Genomic DNA, 18128 nt, shown 5'->3' on the forward strand with positions numbered 1-18128 from the left:
GGAGTAAGGTCTGTGTGTCCTCAGCATAAAGGTAGCAGTTAAGGGTTATGGATAACTGAGATCACCCAGACTCTGTGGAACATGAGGAATAAATGGGTGGAGGTAGAAGAACTAGTTGAGGGAGATGGGAAGGGATAGCCTGCATAGTCAGTGGAAAGTCTGAATAGGCTAATAAGCAGGGAGTCAGGGAAGGGGCCGAGTGTCAAATGATGCAAGACCGGGATTGAGAAATGTCCATTGGATGTAGCCATGATTGCCCAGTAGGTCAGAGTTAACTAGAGCAAAAGCTACCATAATTCAATTTAGTGATTAATGTAATCTAAATCATTTCAAAGATAGGTTTTACTTCCTGTCCTCCCCAGAGCAGCACTGCCTTGTCCTTAACGTCAAGTATTTTGAGAAAGGAAATAACGGGTTTTTTTTTATTGTGATTAAATATATATAGCATAAAATTTACCGTTTCAACCACTAAGTGTACAATTCAGTGGCTTAATTATACCCCATGTTGCTGTGCAAGGAAATACATTTTTAACAATGGCAAATGTTCATTATAATTGAGAGAAAAAATTGAACTGGAAGGCAAATCTGGAATGACTATTTTTCTTTGAAGTCACCTGAAACAGTACATTTTTATGGCTCGAAATGGGGCATTTAGAACTACAGTTGAATTAGAGATGTGGTTTTCGGGGTATTATTATTATTATTATTATTAAGTTTATTTATTTTGAGAGAGACAGCATGAGTTGGGGAGGGGCAGAGAGGGAGAGAGAGAATCCCAAGCAGGTTCCACACTGGCAGTGCAGAGTCCAACACAGGGCTCAAACTCATGAACCATGAGATCATGACCTGAGCCGAAGTCAAGAGTCAGACCCCTAATCAACTGAGCCACCCAGGTGCCCCTTTTATTCTCTATACTTTTATTTATCTTTTATTTTTTTAATGTTTATGTATTTTTGGGAGAGAGAGACAGACAGAATGTGAGTAGTGGAGGGGCAGAGAGAGAGGGAGACCCAGAATCTGAAGCAGGCTCCAGGCTCTGAGCTGTCAGCATAGGACTCGAACTCATAAACTGCAAGATCATGACCTGAGCTGAAGTCAGACACTTAACTGACTGAGCCACCCAGGCATCCGTTTTAAATGGTAACTCAGAAAACTTGCTTGCAGGCCCTTCATGCAGCTATTGGCCTATTGTGGTCCTGTTGTCTGCCATGTTCTGCCATGATATTTCCAAACCCCCAAGCACATACACTTTAAGGTCCAAGTGAGATTCTGGGGGTCTGCTTAGGATTAACTGATGTGTCCCTGCACAAGCATCCTCCTTGTCTTTGGAAACTGAAAGGTACTTGTGTCCCTTCCAACCTGTGCCTTTTGAAAATATATTTGTGTCATTTGCCCTCCTCTGTGTCAGGAAGATGGCAACTCCTATTTTTGACATGATTTGTGTGAAAATGTCTGCTCCTAGGACAGGTGTGAGTGGGGTGTGAAGAGAAGTTTTACTTTGACATGGCACAAGGTTCGTTTTCTGTTGTTCTTCCCAAATGACTCTTCAGGAGGAAAAGCTGTTCAGGAGCCACTTTCCAGTTGCTGGTCCAAGAATCCAGAAGACTTGGCCACTATGTGGGATGACATGATGGACAGCACCTGGTTTTATTTGTTGGTTTTGCTGCCCCCTCTGGAGAAGTGTTCCCTCTGCCGGAACAAGGCCCCCCAACCCAGCATCCAGGCTTTTAGGGACCATGTGTCAGAGGCTTAGCTGGGACGTCCTGTTAGGCTCTCTCCTGGGTTGTGGGGACCCACTCGGTTCTTCTACCTGGAACCCACTAAACTCTATGGCGGGCAGGCCCTCCCTTCACCCCGTGTACAGCTCTTGCTGGCCGGGTCTCTGGATGTGGTGATTCTCTGTGAAGTTGGACCCCCCGGGGCCTCTGGGCATCTTTAAGGCTGTGACTCTACCCTGATGGAAACCAGTCTCGGGGAGTCTGAGGAGCCCAGCAGCATAACAGCTGGGCCAGATGCCCCAGAATGAGACCGCAGGGCCTCCCCGGGCAGCATTCTCAGGTGACCAAGTAGGACAGCTCAGAGGCCCAGGTTTCGAGTTCCCCCTGAGCCTCCTGCATGCAACACAGAGCCTGGAAAACTATGGGTCTCCGATTGAGGGCTACTATTTTCCCCTCCTTCCTCCTTCTGTGGGGCCTTTGACGATTCTTGTAGAAAAGGGTACTTTGTGTCCAACCGGAGTTGGTTCTGACCACACTTCTTTGAAAACTGAAAGGTGCCTGTGTCCCTTCCAACCTGTGCCTTTTGAAAGCATCAAGGCTTGATATCTGCTTTGTGCCAGTTCTGGGAAAGGGCTCAGAACTCTCTCCAAACCCCTGTCAGAGTGGGGGCAGGGGAGGAATTAGGGCCATTTAGGTCTAGCCCAGCCCCCAGTCACAGCAGTTTTACATAAGAAAGAGCTATTGCTAGTTCTGCTGTGACTTGGAATTTCTGTTTCTTCCCTGACATCTATGTAATTTGTCAAGCTGGCACGGCCCTGTCTATCTGGCCATGGACTCTAATTGCAGAGGCGACCAGGGGTTCCTGAGATGGAGTAGCGTGTAGGGATAAAAATGATTTACTATGTTGGGGTGTCTGGGTGTCACAGTTGGTTAAACATCCGACTCTTGATCTCGGCTCAGGCTCAGGTCATGATCTTGCGGTTTTTGAGTTCAAGCCCTGTGTCGGGCTCTGCGCTGACAGTGTGGAGCCTGCTTAGGATTCTGTCTCTCCTTCTCTCTGACCCTCCCCTGCTTGTGATCTCTCTCTCAAAATAAATAAATCAACTTTAAAAACAAAAACAAAGGACCATGTTTGTAAATGTTATTAGCTTCTTTTGTGTGTGTGGATGGGAGGGCGTGTGACTGCCCTTCCTTACTGTGTAGGAGGTCATGCTGGGAGGCTGCCTGGCCCTTCATCCCCAGTCATTTGCTCACTCTTTAGCTGGTCTCAGTGCTTGAAGCATGATTTTGTCTGGTATCTCATTATATCACTCCCTTGCTTGGATGGATGGATGGATGGATGGATGGATGGATAAGTAGATAATGTCCCTTCTTTCCTTTTAGAAAGAGGCACAGGCAACTCTAATGTGCAAGGGTTCGACAGAATATCTAAGGGAAGCCTTGTGCTGTGACCTCCCTTTTCACACAGTCTATCATGTGCATGGCATGTATGTAGCATGGTATTTCACAACTGAGTAGTATTTTGATGTTGAGGAGTAAAAAGGAGAAACTGAAGAGGTCACGATGATAGTTGTTTGGTAACAATAATGTATTTATTGAGCATTTTCTAAGTTCAGATACTATGCTAAGTTATTAATTTATACACACACACCCACATGCACACAATGTTTCAAATTTCATACTAACCTAGTAGATCCTAATAATGGGCATGTTTTAGAGATAAGGAAACTGAGACCTCTAGTCCTTGTACCTGCCTGCCTACCTCACTAGTAGGGCCTTTAAGTAAGAGCTAATACTTACTGGGTTTTTACAACGTACATTGCTGCTATGCTGAGTGTAATACAAATATTTAATTTAATCCACCCCATCATTCTATGTGTGGGCACTGTTATTTAACCCATTTAACAAATGGAAACTTGACATGTGGGTGAGGGTAACTTGCCCAAGGTCCCTTACCAGAGGTAGAGGAGCCAGAACTGAAAGCCAGGTCTGCATGGCTCCAGTGTTGTTTCAAACAGCCCTCTTTTTCTTTTTCTTAAAACATGTTGTTATAAGATTATTTAAATGTGTAAAAATATCTTATAAGGAGTACATTACTTCTTATAACTTCAAAATAACTATAAGATCAAAATATTGACAACATCCAATTGGAAAACCGATACTATCCAAATTAATTGCGATACTTTAATGTGATAGGTGATGGTCTTTTCTTGAAGGGGAATCCCCGCTCACCCCTGTTGGGTTAAATAGCAGAAAGGCAGAGCTTCAGGTGCAATTTCATATTTAATCTACTTTGGCATTTGGACTTGAAAAATTCCAGTGTGCATGATGCCTTTTCACATATTTTGCTGTCTAAACCACTGCGAGCCATTCTAAGGCTTTGCCGTCACGGAACACTCCAACCTCCTCCTGTCCCATCCCTGCCCATGAGCGCACCCGTGTCACTCATTCTAACAGGGTGCCTCCTGAGGGCTCTACCAACCCATCTACTTCTCTTGAAGGTAAAGGTAGATTCATGGCATTATTCAAATACTAACTAAACTAGTGTTTAATCCACTTATGACTGGAATCGAGACTAGAAACCATCATTACCACCTGTTGCCTAGTACTCTTGTGCTATGTGATGGATACCCTCTGCCCGATGCCAGGCTCCACTGAGACCTGTGTGCCTATGCCATGGCACACATGTGGCCACTCCATTCTCTTGCTACTGTGTGTGGACTCCTGGGAAGCCTGCATTTGTGTAGCCTGTCATGATGACATTTGGTCTTTGTGAGTATACATCCAGATGCAGATGTGAGCTTGGAAATCTTAGGTCCACACTGGGTTACAAACTCCTCATCTAGATGAGCCAGGTTACGACTAAGATTTTCATTGACACTAGAATATAAAATTTAAAAATTCTTGTAGACCTCCAAGAACGCATCCACAGATGGCCACAGTCTTCCCGCCCCACTTCAGAAGTCCGTGTTCTAGAATGTGACCCTACCGAGGTGACCCATTCTCCCTGTCCTCTTTCCTTCTGCCCTCAATTCCCACTTTGTTACTGTGCTGCGGCTCAGCTCAGACCTGCTCCCTGCTCCGTTGTCCCTGTCGTGGTTCAGCTTCCACTCTGACTCTTGGCCTCATTCTCCAGCATCCCAACACCTACCTCAGCCCCTGTCACTAAGAAGCCTGGCCAGCCCATATAGGACCTCTCTACAGGTGGCGGCCGTGCAAAGATGGAACAGAGGAGGAACTGGGAAGGTTTTCCCAAAGGGGTCAGGCCATGGGGACAAGATGTTTGGGCTTTCTCTGTGGGCAGTGGAGAGTCGTCATCAGCTTTTGTTTTCTTTTGTGGGGAGATAACTCTCGGGATCTTTCCCTTGTCCCATGGGCTGCCAGGAAGCAATACTCATTTGAGCAGTTTGACAAGTTTGACCCCTAAATTCCCCCTTTGATGTATATGGCATCCCTGGGAAAAGTTAAATAGAGAACTAGTCTTCCAAATCTGTATTTCCCACAAATGAAATTTACCAAAACCATTCCTTTTCTTGACAGTGCTGTCACTGACAAGATGATCTTCTTTGGAATCATCGGGCAGCTTCCTCAGGCTTCTGGTGGACTCTTGAGTCTCACGCATAAAGAGCCTACGAACCACATACAAGAATTATTGTTAGAACTTTCATGTGAGCTTGGAATTGTCAGGGAGTATCGAGCTCCCCTAGGATACATGAATCTTGTTCTTTAAAAGGGTTTAATTGAATTACAGAAGGCGCCACCCAGTGAGTCCCCGGATGAAGTCCTGGGATATCACAGTGCCCAAATCCTGTTTTACCCAAGAACACAGTGGTGTTCTCTGACCTGTCCATGGTTGGATCTTATTTTCCATTTCCTTTATGGGGTCACTGTACGGTCTTATTTCATGTTCTCTTCAGGGGGTAATTGCTCTTTTGCTGTTTTTCCAAACTCTCCTTTTTGGCCTGTTTCCTTTCTGTCTTGTGACGCTGGAAGTGAATGTTTGCACAGTTGGCCTTTCCATTCCGTCACTGCTGCTTCGGTGTTTGTGTGGAGTGGGGAGGGAAGGGGACATGCAGGGGACAGCCTCTGCCGCCTCCAGCACACTGAAAGATCACTTTTGCTTCCATCCACCCTTTTTTAAAGGGGACGACAAGGCAATTCGAAATGGAAGAACAAATGAAACTCTTTGGACAATTACCTTCTGAAGTTGTAAAAGAAAAAAGAAAACCAAATGGGGAACGTATGCTTTTATTTTCTCTCCCATTCTCTCTCACATGTGATCCTATGAGACAAGGCAAAGCAATCATAATAAACTATTTCTAAAGAGTTTTGGAGCACAGCTTTCTAAGAGGACTTGCTGTAACAGTGGGAATGTCCTCTCTCTGCACTGGCCAGTGCTCTAACCGCTGGTCACACTGGACATGCGGGTGGTGCCACTGAGGAACTGAATCTGTAATTTCTGTTCATTTTATTGTATTTATTTTTCAAGTTTTCTAATGTTTATTTTTGAGAGAGAGAAAGAGAGAGAGAGAGAGAGAGAGAGCAGGGGGAGGGTCAGAGAGAGAGGGAGACACAGAATCTGAAGCAGGCTCCAGGTTCTGAGCAGTCAGCACAGAGCCGGATGCAGGGTTCGAACCCACAAACCATGAGCCGAGGGTGGACGTGGAACCGAGTGAGCCACCCAGGTGCCCTTTCTGTTCATTTTAATTAATCAAACTTAAGTAGCTTCAAGTGGCTAGTGGCCACTATATTGGTAGATCTGATGGAAATGTGGCATTTAATCATCTCCATATGGTTTATATCATAAACTTTGGCCTCACTACCAGGTTCGACACTCCTATATCCACCTGCCTAGTGGATATTCCACTTGGTAGTCCCATAGGCATTTAAATTCCGTCTGGCCACTGTAGTACCCTCCTCCTCCTCCTGCAGCTTCAAACCTCCTCCTCCCTCATCTTTCCAGTCTCAGTAAGGAGAAACACCACCTGTGCACTCGTTCAGGCAAAGATATTTGAGCCACCCCTTCTTCCCTCTCTCTTGATCAGCCTCAGCCCTTCTCCAGAGTGTATACTGAGTCCCTGGATTTCTGTCCACCTCCACCGCAGCCCCCGAGGCAAAGCCTTTCATTTCTTGCCTGGATAATCATAACTTCCTGATGGATCTCCCAGCTTCCTGCCCAAACCTCTACAACTAATTCTTCCCCTACGACGAGGGTGATATTTCTGCAACGTGAATCAGACCTTATGCTCGCCTACTTCAAACGTTCTGTGTTAGTTAGCAACAGCTTCACTGTGAAACACTGAAAACTAAAACAACAGGGATTTAAACAAAGTAGAAGTTTGTTTCTGCCATCAGTATAGTCCAGGGCTGACAAGGAGAGTCTCGTGACACTGGGGTCCCAGACCCTTCCTGTGTGCCAGTCTGGCTGTCATGTTCATGTGCTAGCCAGCAGAGGAATGGAAAAGAAGAGGAGGGAGCCCTTCTTCCCAGTAAGGTTACTTTCCAGAACTTGTAGTTACCACTTTGTACACCCCACTGGCCACAGCTTAGTAACCTGCCCACCCCAGTTGCAAGGTGGCTGGGAAATACTGTCCCGTTTTGTATAGACATATGCCTGCAGGAAGAAGGGGAGAATGGTGTCTGGGATGACTACGGTCTTTGCCACACCCTCCAGAGGCTTTTATTGTGCAATGTAAGCTGCTCACCATGGCCGTGAGGTTCTATGGGGACTGACCCCTGCTGATCTCCCACGCATTCCAGCCAAATTGACCTTCTTTTGTTTCTTTACATGCCAAGCTCTCACTTGTTCCCTAGATCATTTGTACCAGCCTTTCCCCTTGCCAGAAACGTTCCATCCCTGACATCTGTGGGCCCAGCCATGTCTTGTCACTATGATTCTGCTCCTGTGACATCTGCAGAGCTTTCTCAGACCACCTATCCAATCCGCACTCAAAATTTCCTTAAAATCATCTGCCTTGTTTTAAGCATCTACCATTCCCTGAAAATAGATTTATTTATTTGCATTCCCATGCATACCACTCACCCACTCTAGAGTAAACTGCACAAAAGCAGGACCTTATCATTCTTTTTCTCTACTATGTCTTCTGCATCTGGCACAGAAAAAGCATCTAAATATGAGTTGGATGAACGAATGGACTCATGGAACATGATGAAAATCTATGCAGCAGTAGTTCCGAGTAGATGTAGGTGTATGACTGTAAATTAGTAAAGCTGGAAGGGCTGGAGTTCTTAGTTCAATTCCCACATAGTAAAGATAAGGATAACGGACAACTGATGTCACATAGGAGGTTATAAATAGTAGAGATAATGTGCTGAGACTTCCTGTGACATCCTCATGCACTGGATCGATTTGGACAGGACACCAAAAAAGTTGGTTGGGTTTAAAGATGGCCTCAACCATGTCCCACAACTATTGATTAATGAACTGGTAGCAGTCAGATAAGCTCTTGGCGACTTGATGAGGACATTTATGTGCCAATAATGTTGTAATGAGCATAAAGTTAAGGGCTGGTCAAGAATGAATGATGACATAGGGTCGCCATCTTCCTTTTATTTACCATAATTAGTTGATTTCCCCCAGGGTCATTGCTATTATCTTCATCATAGCTCCATGAGAGAGGGGACAGAACCTGTCTTGCATCCTCTGTGTGACACACAGTGCCTTCCCAATAGCCCAATAAAAACTTCTGAGGAATGATCAGTGCATCACTAAAAGATGGGGGGGGGAAATCCCATCAGGGGTTTCTGGTAAGTTTGGGAAACTTTCCATTGTTATAAAGAATCAGGGTATTGTTCTGTCCATGCAGTTCACCAGATTCATTTAAAAAGTGGAACCAACGTCAACAGTAAGTCTTCTGGTTCGCTCATACTGGTGTGTGAGGCTTTTCGGCAGGACTCCAGCTTCCGTGTTAGAGTCCTTGGCTCTAACTCTGTCCAGCCAATGGTGTGATTGACAGCCAGCATTTTATTTCAGCCCATAGGACCTGAAACCAATGTTTTGAAAATAAAGAAAGCAGAGTTTCATATATTCTGTGTCCTCCCTCAGGGTCCAGTGACACATAGCAGTCCAATATGGGGTACATGCCAGCTCCCCCGTTTTCACCCAACCTTCCATATGTGACACAGATTGATCATGAAATGGAGCCAAGGTGGCTGTAGGGGAAGCGTCTCAGCCCAGATCATTCCTTAGCATATATTAAAACCTGCTGGTGGGCATAAAGTATACCCACAGCTCTGTCCGCCTGGAAGGACTAGTTTACTCTGGGCTCTAAGGCTCTCCCTCATGGAGAGCCTGGGGGCTAAGGTCATTGCAACCATGAATAGAATTCTGGGCCTGCATAGGTTTGAATGGGGACTTGACTAGGCATTCGCATGGAGGAAAGAGGCAGTAAGGCAGGCAGAAGGACACAGGATGTGCCTAGATCTCTCTCCATTCTCATGGAGGGGATCTTTAGAATTGTGATGAGTGTGTTCTGTGATTTGAAGCCAGTTACTTGAGATGGCTGAGTGTATGTAAATTTTCCAGGCAATTGTTCATTTTTCTTCCAAACGTTTTCTTCTTCAGTGTCATCAGATATAAAATTTAGTTCAGGCCAAGAGGTTGTGAAGAGAGCACCATTCCCTTATGCCTGACTGTCGCTTACAGCTGGTAGCTGTTCCAAAGGAGCTAAGGGACAGATGGCAGTACCCAGCCTGGTGATGGCATGCCAGGAGAGGTCTGTGCATTTTATCCAACACTGGACCTTTTTTGAAACACAAAATTATGATGTCACTTTCATCTATTAACTCACCCTTGGACTGGCTGAGTATTCTCTTTTGAGGACAAGTGACATCAACTTTGCAGAGTTAGCAAAAAAGGCAAATATTTGAAACTGGTTCCAACAAGGCACTTCTTCAGTAACAACTGCATAATGCTGGTTGGTTTCCAGCATCTGGCCACAACTTGAAATGTGCTTTCCCCTCATGCCTGGTTTGCATGTGTTCATTATGATGCTTTCACAAATCAGGAACAACAGCCTTTTCCCTCGCGCGGGCCGAATACCTGTATATTAGCTCCTTCACCCTGATGAGTCTAGACCTTCATGAGGTTGGAGTAGGAGGGGATTGCCAGAAAATAGCCTGCAAAGGTAAAAGACATGGAGTGGTCAGAGAGCAGCAGAAACAAAAGCTGCCAGAGATCTCTGCCTAGACATTTGTCCTGCCCTCCACCCAACTTCCTCCCTCAGAGAGCCCTTCCTCGACTCTTCACTCAGAATTCACTAGCTTACTTCTATAAGCACACTCCAATTCTTTGCTTCCAAGAACATTTCAATTGTGGTAAAGTAGAAGACCACATAAGATTGACTATCTTAACCACATCTAAGCTTGTAGCTCTGTGGATGGTATTGTTGTGCAGTATCACCACCATCCGTTTCTGACTGAAACTCTGTCCCCATTGAACACCAACTCCCCATTCCCCTCTCCCCGCCCAGCCCCTGGCACCCACCCTTCTGTTTTCTGCCTCTGTGAATCTGACTGCTCTAAGGACCTCATAGAAGTGGGCTCGTCCACGTTGGAGCCTGTGATAGAGGTGCCTTTTCATGCCTGGGTAATAGTCCAGTATATGTATATACATTTTGTTTGCCCCTTCATCTGCTAACGGGCCCTTGGGTTACCTCCACCCTCTGGCTATTGTCAGGAATGCTGCAGTGAACATGGCCGTACAAACACTACTTTCAGTTCTTCTGGACATTCACCCAGAAGTGGGATTGCTGGATCCCACAGACCCCCTTTCCTCATCTGTGAAACCAGAGGTTGGTCCTCGAAGCCCACTCTGTGGCTCTGGTGCTCTGGTGCTATCTGGTGCTCTGGTGCTATCTCCAGCAATGCTTGGCATGACTGCTGAGGAACAAGGGCCCTCAGAGCCCCCAGCCTGCGGGGTGGGAGTTGCCCAGCGGTGCCAGTCACCTCTGTGGCACTAAGAACAAGGCTCTTGGAAGAACTTCCAGCCTCCGTGGCTGCTTTGTTTTGAGCCCCTCCTTCGATTTTGCAAACAGGCCAAGTGTTTGAGGAGGGATAGGGAGAAATGAGTTACAAGTGCCCACTTCCAGGGCTCATAGATGTTGGCTTTGTGTATGGTTTCTGTGGAACAAGTGAGTATTTCTTTTTCCTTCTCTCTTTTCAGCTGGGAGGCTTGTCTGCCTCCTGCAATATCTGTATGGCCACCTCCCCACAGCAGCCCTGCCTGCTTTCCTCTCTCCCCTCTCCTCTGTTCCCGTTCTAAACTCCTAACTGTGCTTTCTGAGCCTTGGTGGCGTCCGGGGCATGTTTCTAGCTAATGTTGAGCGGGGTCACTTAAAAATCCGTCTTGCCAAGTACGTAAAGATGTAGGAAAGATATTTGTTAAAGCTTATTGGCAATGTCTTCTCCAAGTCCAGCAGGGACTGATGTTTAATGGGGAATTTTCTCGCTGCATCAGTTAGGGCGCGATGCGTTTAATTTGGCAGCATGCTGCTTGAACTCAGAGCGGGGTCACTTGTCACAGTATTTTGGCAGCCTAATGGATTATTCTGTGGATGTTCTCTAGAGAAGATGAACTGAAAAAACTTGGGTGACCAAATTTGCCCTCACAGCATCCCACCTCTAATGCATCTTTCTGTCCTGGCAACAAAGTGTTCTCTGAGGAATGTTTGGCTCTGAGGACAGGGTTTTTTGTTTTCCATATGGGCCAGTAACAGGTGCTTGTGTGGGGTACCATAGATAGGTGGTCGGCGATACTCTGACCCCAGGCCAAACACTTGCTGTGACCTTAAGGGACTTCCCCAAGGAAGTTTTTAAGGGAACCCAGACGATTGAGTCCAACAATGAGGGGCAAGTCTAGTCTGTAATAAACTCAGCACTTGTGTGGCATCCATTGAGGCATCCGTGTTTTGGAACTCTTTTGTTTCATTGTGAAAAAACATGCATAACGTAAAATTGACCACTTAAACCATTTTTAAGTGTACAGCTCAGTGACATTAAGTACATTCACACTGTTTTGCAGCCATCACCACCATCCCTCTCAGAACTTTTTCCATCTTGCAAAAATGATACTCTGTACCCATTCAGCACTAACTCCCCTGCCCCCTCCTCCCTGGAAACCACCCTTCTGCTTCCTGTCTCCAGGAGTTTGACTACTCTAAGGACCTCATGTAAGTGAAGTCATCCAGCATGTGTCCTTTGTGCCTGGCTTATTTCACCTGGCACAGTGTCCAAGGCTCATCTGTGCTGTAGCCTGTGTCAGAATCTCCTTCCTAGTTAAGGCTGAATAATGTTTCATTATATGTCTCTACCACATTTTGTTTATCCACTTATCTGTTGATGGACACTTGGATTTCTTCTGCCTTCTGGCCATGGTGAATAATGCTGCGATAAACATGGCTGTCCCCTATAAACATGACTGTCTGAGTATTTGTTTAAGACCCTGCTTTCAATTCTTTTAGATACATCCTCTGAAACAGAGTTACTGGATCAGAGTTTTAAGGACTCTTAAACTCACTCTGTTCTTTGGAGAATATCTTTGGAGTTCTGGCCTAACTTGTCATAAAAATTTAATCCATAAAAGATTCTGTTGACATTTTTCAAAATAGAAGTAACAGGAGGCAAAAAACGTGGTCATTATTTAGTAATTAAGGTACAAGTTTGAACTAGGAGGCGTGATGATGAAACCAGAAGAGAAGACAGTGCTGGGTTTGTTTTTTTAATCTGAGAAAGAGAAAGAGCCCAAGCTGGGGAGAGTGGAAGAAGGAGAGAGAGAGAATTTTCAGCTAAGCGTGGAGAGCTCAATCCCATGACCCTGGGATCATGACCTGAGCTGGAATCAAGAGTCAGATGGTCAACCAACTGAGCCACCCAGACGTCCCTTCTTTGTAACATTATGTATATCCAAGTTTATTCTTGCCACTAGAGAAGTGTGGTTTTTAACTTATTTTCCTACTGCTATGATTTAAAGATATTTATAGCACTCACAGTCTTCACTTGTCTATACTTTAAAAGTATTTTTAGGTAAATTTAAGCATTTTTAGATAGAATGCTTGTTTAAAGATAGAATGCTGATAGATTAAAATCTATTGTTGTAAATTTGGTATATTGTAGGAGATTCTTTATTTTAGAGAAGGAACATCTGCTTTGCAAAGATCCACCATAGAGTGTCTTTACCATTGTTAGCTGGTGCGCTAATATTTATTTATTCCAGTGCACTAATATTTAATTCAATGTACAAAAAATTCACTTACACAAAATTTTATATTTCTGCTTATAACAGTCTCTAATCAATAAGCATCTGCTGTATTAATGAAGTACCTGGTAATTTTGGCCTGACACCTTCTTGGTTTTGTTCATAGGTTTAAGTAGTAGGAGTATACATCATTGCTCCGCACATAACAGGAACTGTCATTGTTCTCAGCCCGGCAGAAAGCAGAGGAGACTTTCGGATAGCAGAGTAAACATGTTGCCACGGCAAGAACCGTCTTTATAAAAGACAACTCTGATCACATCTCTGTACTCCCTGGCTTCAATCTTTCAAAGGCTCAAGTTGCTTTTGGAATACAGTACACATTTTTCACTGCGGCTTGCAAGGCTTACTAGCGTGGCCCCGGGGGATCCTTGCCAGCCTGAGTTCCCTACGCTGCATGTTCCTTGCTGGTTTCAATTCCTTGAAAACGGTGTAATCTGTTGCATCTCTGGACTCTTGTACAGACTATTCTTAGCTAGAACACTCTTTCCTGACTTTTTCTCAGGGTGAAATTTGCTTTTTAAGTCCTCAAGTGACATGTGCCATTTTCTCTAGGGATTCTCTCCAGAGATCCGCGTCTGAGTTAGCCGTGCCTCCTCTCTGCTGGCCCCTCCCCTCCCAAAGCATTCTCTGCTGTCTTTTTTTTTTTTTTTTCATGTTTATTTATTTTTGAGAGAAAGAGAGACAGAGCTCAAGCAGGGAGGGACAGAGAGAGAGGGAGACACAGAATCCAAAGCAGGCTCCAGGCTCTGAGCTGTCAGCACAGAGCCTAACACAGGGCTTGAACTCACGAGCCATGGGATCATGACCTGAGCCACGGTTGGAGGCCCAACTGACTGAGCCACCCAGGCGCCCCTCTGCTGTCTTTCTTACTGAATCCTAGTGCCCATCACAGTGACTCTACTTGTAAAATTCAGTTCAATTAAATATCAAGTACACATCGAAGGACCAATAAAATACATCAAGTATAAAAGATTCTGACACTATGCACATTTGTGCATATACCACCCAGTTCTAGAGAAGGAATATGGTCGTGACTTTTGAAATGCCCTGTGTGCCCCGCCCAAGCCCTCCCTGTGTCCCTGCTGACCTCCCAGTAACCATGAGCCTGGCTTTGGTGTTCCTCCTTACCCTGCTTTTCTGTATGATTTTGCCTCATTTTTTAGGATCCTTAAACAATATATCATTTCATTTTGCATGGCTTGAGGCTTTTAGTAAGTCGAATCATAGAGCGTGTGTTTTTCTGTGTGTGGTTTCTTTTTTTCACTCCTCATTATCCCTTAGATGCATCTACATTGACCTTTATAGCTGTAATTCATTTCACTGCCATGTGAATATACCACCATTATCTGGCTTGTACTTGTCTTTTTACATATTTCTATGCCTTTTCTTTCCCTTATGCCCCATCTTTATCCCAAGAGACAATTTTAAATTCCCCAAGGGCAAAGATTGAGTTTATCTTGCCCACTGTTAGGTCCTAGTGTCCTGCATGTAAGAAAAGATCTGTTAAATGAGCCCCAGCAAATTTTGGTCTGAGAGTTTTCCGGTGAATGGTAATCAGTACAACCGCATTCTTGGTTGACAGAGGCTTTTCCTCCCTGCACCTTCCCGGGCTCTAGCACTCTGGACCAGGGCTCAGGTAACTTTTTATGTATCTAGCCAGATGGTAAGTATTTTATGCTTTGAGCCATATGGCTTCTCATGTGACTACTCAACTCAGCTACTGTAGAGTGAAAGCAGCCATAGATGATACATAAACAAATGGGTGGTCCAATAAAACTTTATTTACAAGAATAGGCATTGGGCCGTATTTGGCCCACAGCCTATATAGCGTGCCAACCTCTGCTATAAAGTACTTTCCTGGTTCCATGTGTCTGGTTCTGGCCAGTGAGTAGAAATGACACGTTTCTTCTGGTCTGGAGCATTTAATTACTATTGACCAGTACAGCTACTGGGTCAAGAAAGGAAGCCTTGATCATCTTGTGCCTCCCAGGGGGACCCTCCCAGTCTAGCACAGACAAAGACAAATATAGTGGGCTATGGCACCTTATCAGGCCTTAAGCAATATGATACAGCTTTAGTCAAAGTGGAAAAGTAGCAGTTTTCAGACTAGGACCAACATGCATGTTCAAGGTTGTCATGAATGTATATAACATAAAGACTATGTTACAAAGGCATGGATCAAAATACTACTATAATATTTGAGTTGCAGGCCGGGTAAGAGTTTGGATACCCATCTTACCATCTTTTATCCCTACGCTTTCTTTCCTGGTTCCTTTCTAACATCTGAGGCTTGAGCCTGGCTGGCTCTGCATACAGACAACTGAGAGCTGGTGTCTTAACTGTGTCAAGCACACCAAATATAGCCTGATGGAGGAAATGCTGACTTCTGTTTGTTGAGTTGAGCAGAACAGCTTCTTTGGAGAGTTCTAAGTATAAATGGAGGGATGTGATGTCCTGGGTCATTTTCCTTACATTAAAATGGACCCCCTTGTTTTCATGATATGGGCAAACCCATATCATGGGTAGAACGCCACAGTGCAAGAATGCAGGCTCGGACAAACAGATCTGAAACCTGGCCCAGTGTTGGTCTTCTCATCATTTAAGTGAGAATACTTATACCTGCTTCACAGGATTATTGTGAGAAATACAACTTGCTCATTGCGGTAGCAAATTAGTTTCAAAGCAATATGGCTGAAAGGAGGTCCAGATGATGAGGATAAGCAAAAGAATAGGAATGACAAAAGCCAGAACGTACCATGCACTGCCAGGCACTGTTCTAGCTTGTTAGTCCTCCTTATACCCTCACAGTGACAAGGAGGGTACTGTTACTGGCCCCCTTCATAGATGGTGAATAAAGCACCAGAGAAGGTAGGTCACTTCGCTAGTAAATGGTGGAAACAGGATTGTTACACATGTGTCTGGCTGGAGAGTCCCCACCCTTCACCAGGGCACTGCTTATCATGGTATTGGTACTGAGGCTTTAAGTCTGGCCATAGCAATAGCCAGTTGTGATTGGGGAATGCTCCTGAAATCCCTCACCACTGAGGTGACTTGGTCAGCCCATGCGGCTCTCCTGTAGTTGATTATACCCACCTATGGCAAATTGAAAAGAGCCAAAGCTACACTGTGATACAGGTGCTGTGGTCATTGGCCAGGCAGACATCGCTAAGCCAGGAGTCCTGTCTCCTACCTCCTCAAGATGTTGTGCCTCAGTGCTCTATAAACATAACATGGCAAGGGACTTCAGTTAGTCCCAGGGATGGTTCTAGGGCTCTGATGAAGGAGACAGAAAGTGATCTAGAGATGTCAGCCATTTCTCTAAGGACACAAAGCAACCAGGAAATCACGTCAGTGTCTTCACATATGATATGTATTTGGAACATTTTAAAAGAATTAACTGCACATAACAAAGTATAGATGTCACTGGTGCCTTTTGCCAGTATTTCCCTTGAGATTGGGCAGGTCTATGTGTCTAGTTCTGGCCAATGAGCTGTGAGCAGAATTGACATGTCCCTTCTGGTCTGGAGCATTTAATTACCCGTGAGACACCCTCTAGGCCTCTAGCATTTCAACCAACAACCTTCAAGATGGAGTCTGATCTTTGAACCTGCATCCCAAGTGACAGTGATGAGCAGAGCCGGACCCCCCCGCCCCACCCGCTGCCAACCCTCAATGGAAATGTAGTGTGAGCAAGAAATAAATTTATGGTGTTTTAAGCCTCTAAAATTGTCAAGAGTTGTTTATTACTGTAGCATGACATAGTTCATGACTAATATATAAACATACTGCAGTTTTCTTGCAAACAGCTTTTTTATACAATTTTTTATTACTATTACTTGATAAGAGTTAAGCATGAAAGAAATGTTAGTGTTGACCTTGGGTGTATAGAGTTTTTTAGAGAGTAAATAAGTTCCAAAAATAGAGTCCAGTTCCATAAGACCTTGTAACATATTGATAAATATACCAAAATGTCTGGCTTCCTGATACTGTCAAGAAATGTTTATTTCCTTGGCAGGCCATTGTTAGGGGACTCAGATGTTTATAAATACTGTTAACTGATACATGCAAGTTACTCCCTTGATATTCTTCCTATCAATTCCTTATTGTGGTTTGAAATCACTCTTTATAGGAAGACCTTCTACTAACATCTTACCCAACTATGTCAGACGTTACAGGATAGGTCAGTGTAGGTGTGGTGTTCAACAACATCATTCCTATTGGCCTGAACTGATTTCTGTTCATTTGCAACTTCCACCTAAATATTTTAAAAACCTGCTTAAATTGTCAAGTTTGGGCAAACCATTCACCCCACTAGCCCTGTAGAGTTAGTGTATTGTCCCTATACAAGCACTATTCCAGCCCAGAACCTGTTTTCCATTCATCATGTCTTGAACAGCTACCATTTAGGATTTCTATGTCTTTCACCTTCTCTCCCTCTTATCCCTCATCATGTTCTTCATATTTTTCTCTTTCTCTCACTCACACACTGGCATTCTCTCTCTCCCTCTCCCTTGTCCCCCTACACCCAAAGATTTAAATTGGTCCTGTTGTAAGATCCCTGACACTGGGGAAAATGTCTGCACGTTACTTATCACCCCCACTGAACACAGCTGTAGGAACCCTTTGAAACGCTTCTGCTGGGAACTTAGGGAGACTGGAGTAGTGCTCAGTAATCTGAGCCCACCCAGCTGCATGACTTCAGTTTGAACTGCCTAAGTTTCTGCCTCAAGCACGTACTTCAGAGGCTTAGGTTTTCAACTTGTGTTCAAGGTGATAGGGAGCAGGGGTAGAATGTGTGGGGGAAATTTAATATTGAGGGAAAGGAAAGATGGCAGTGTTCCAATCCCCACAAGGTATGTTTGCCTTTATCTTTCACATAAGCTAAAGTTTCCAAAACCAAGTAGAAATGCTGTCCATCCTCCCCTCTCCCTCCCTGTGCGCTGTAAGTGTGATGCCTTGAGTTTGCCACATGGTGCCCTTTAGTTCACTGACAGCGTCCCATAGCCTGGGATGAAAATTTCATCCTTGAAAAGGAGAAGCACAAGGAGAACCCTGAACTTTCTCAGGGAGCCCTTGATGATCTTTAAGGTTTATCGATTATCATTAAAAAGTGGGCCTTTCTGGGGCACCTGGGT

At 44.7% G+C, this 18128-nt stretch overlaps 1 protein-coding gene across 9 annotated transcripts in view; it reads left to right on the plus strand.

Annotated features, from left to right (window-relative positions):
- Positions 1-18128, plus strand: part of SLC22A23 (solute carrier family 22 member 23) — a 181060-nt gene that overhangs the window by 53429 nt on the left and 109503 nt on the right. Inside the window, exon 3 of one of the 9 annotated variants that reach the window (XM_047858400.1) lies at positions 5259-6029. The exons of 7 other annotated variants lie outside the window; for them this stretch is intronic. Coding sequence is in view for 1 of the 2 variants with exons in the window: in XM_047858398.1 (XP_047714354.1) it covers positions 5259-5278 (20 nt within the window). In the remaining variant the exon portion in view is untranslated. Of the gene's footprint in view, positions 1-5258; positions 6030-18128 lie in introns of those variants that run through there. One more of the 9 variants, XM_047858398.1, reaches the window with a different exon arrangement.

This window comes from Prionailurus viverrinus, chromosome B2 (assembly GCF_022837055.1).
Source record: "Prionailurus viverrinus isolate Anna chromosome B2, UM_Priviv_1.0, whole genome shotgun sequence".
Classification (NCBI taxonomy): domain Eukaryota; kingdom Metazoa; phylum Chordata; class Mammalia; order Carnivora; family Felidae; genus Prionailurus; species Prionailurus viverrinus.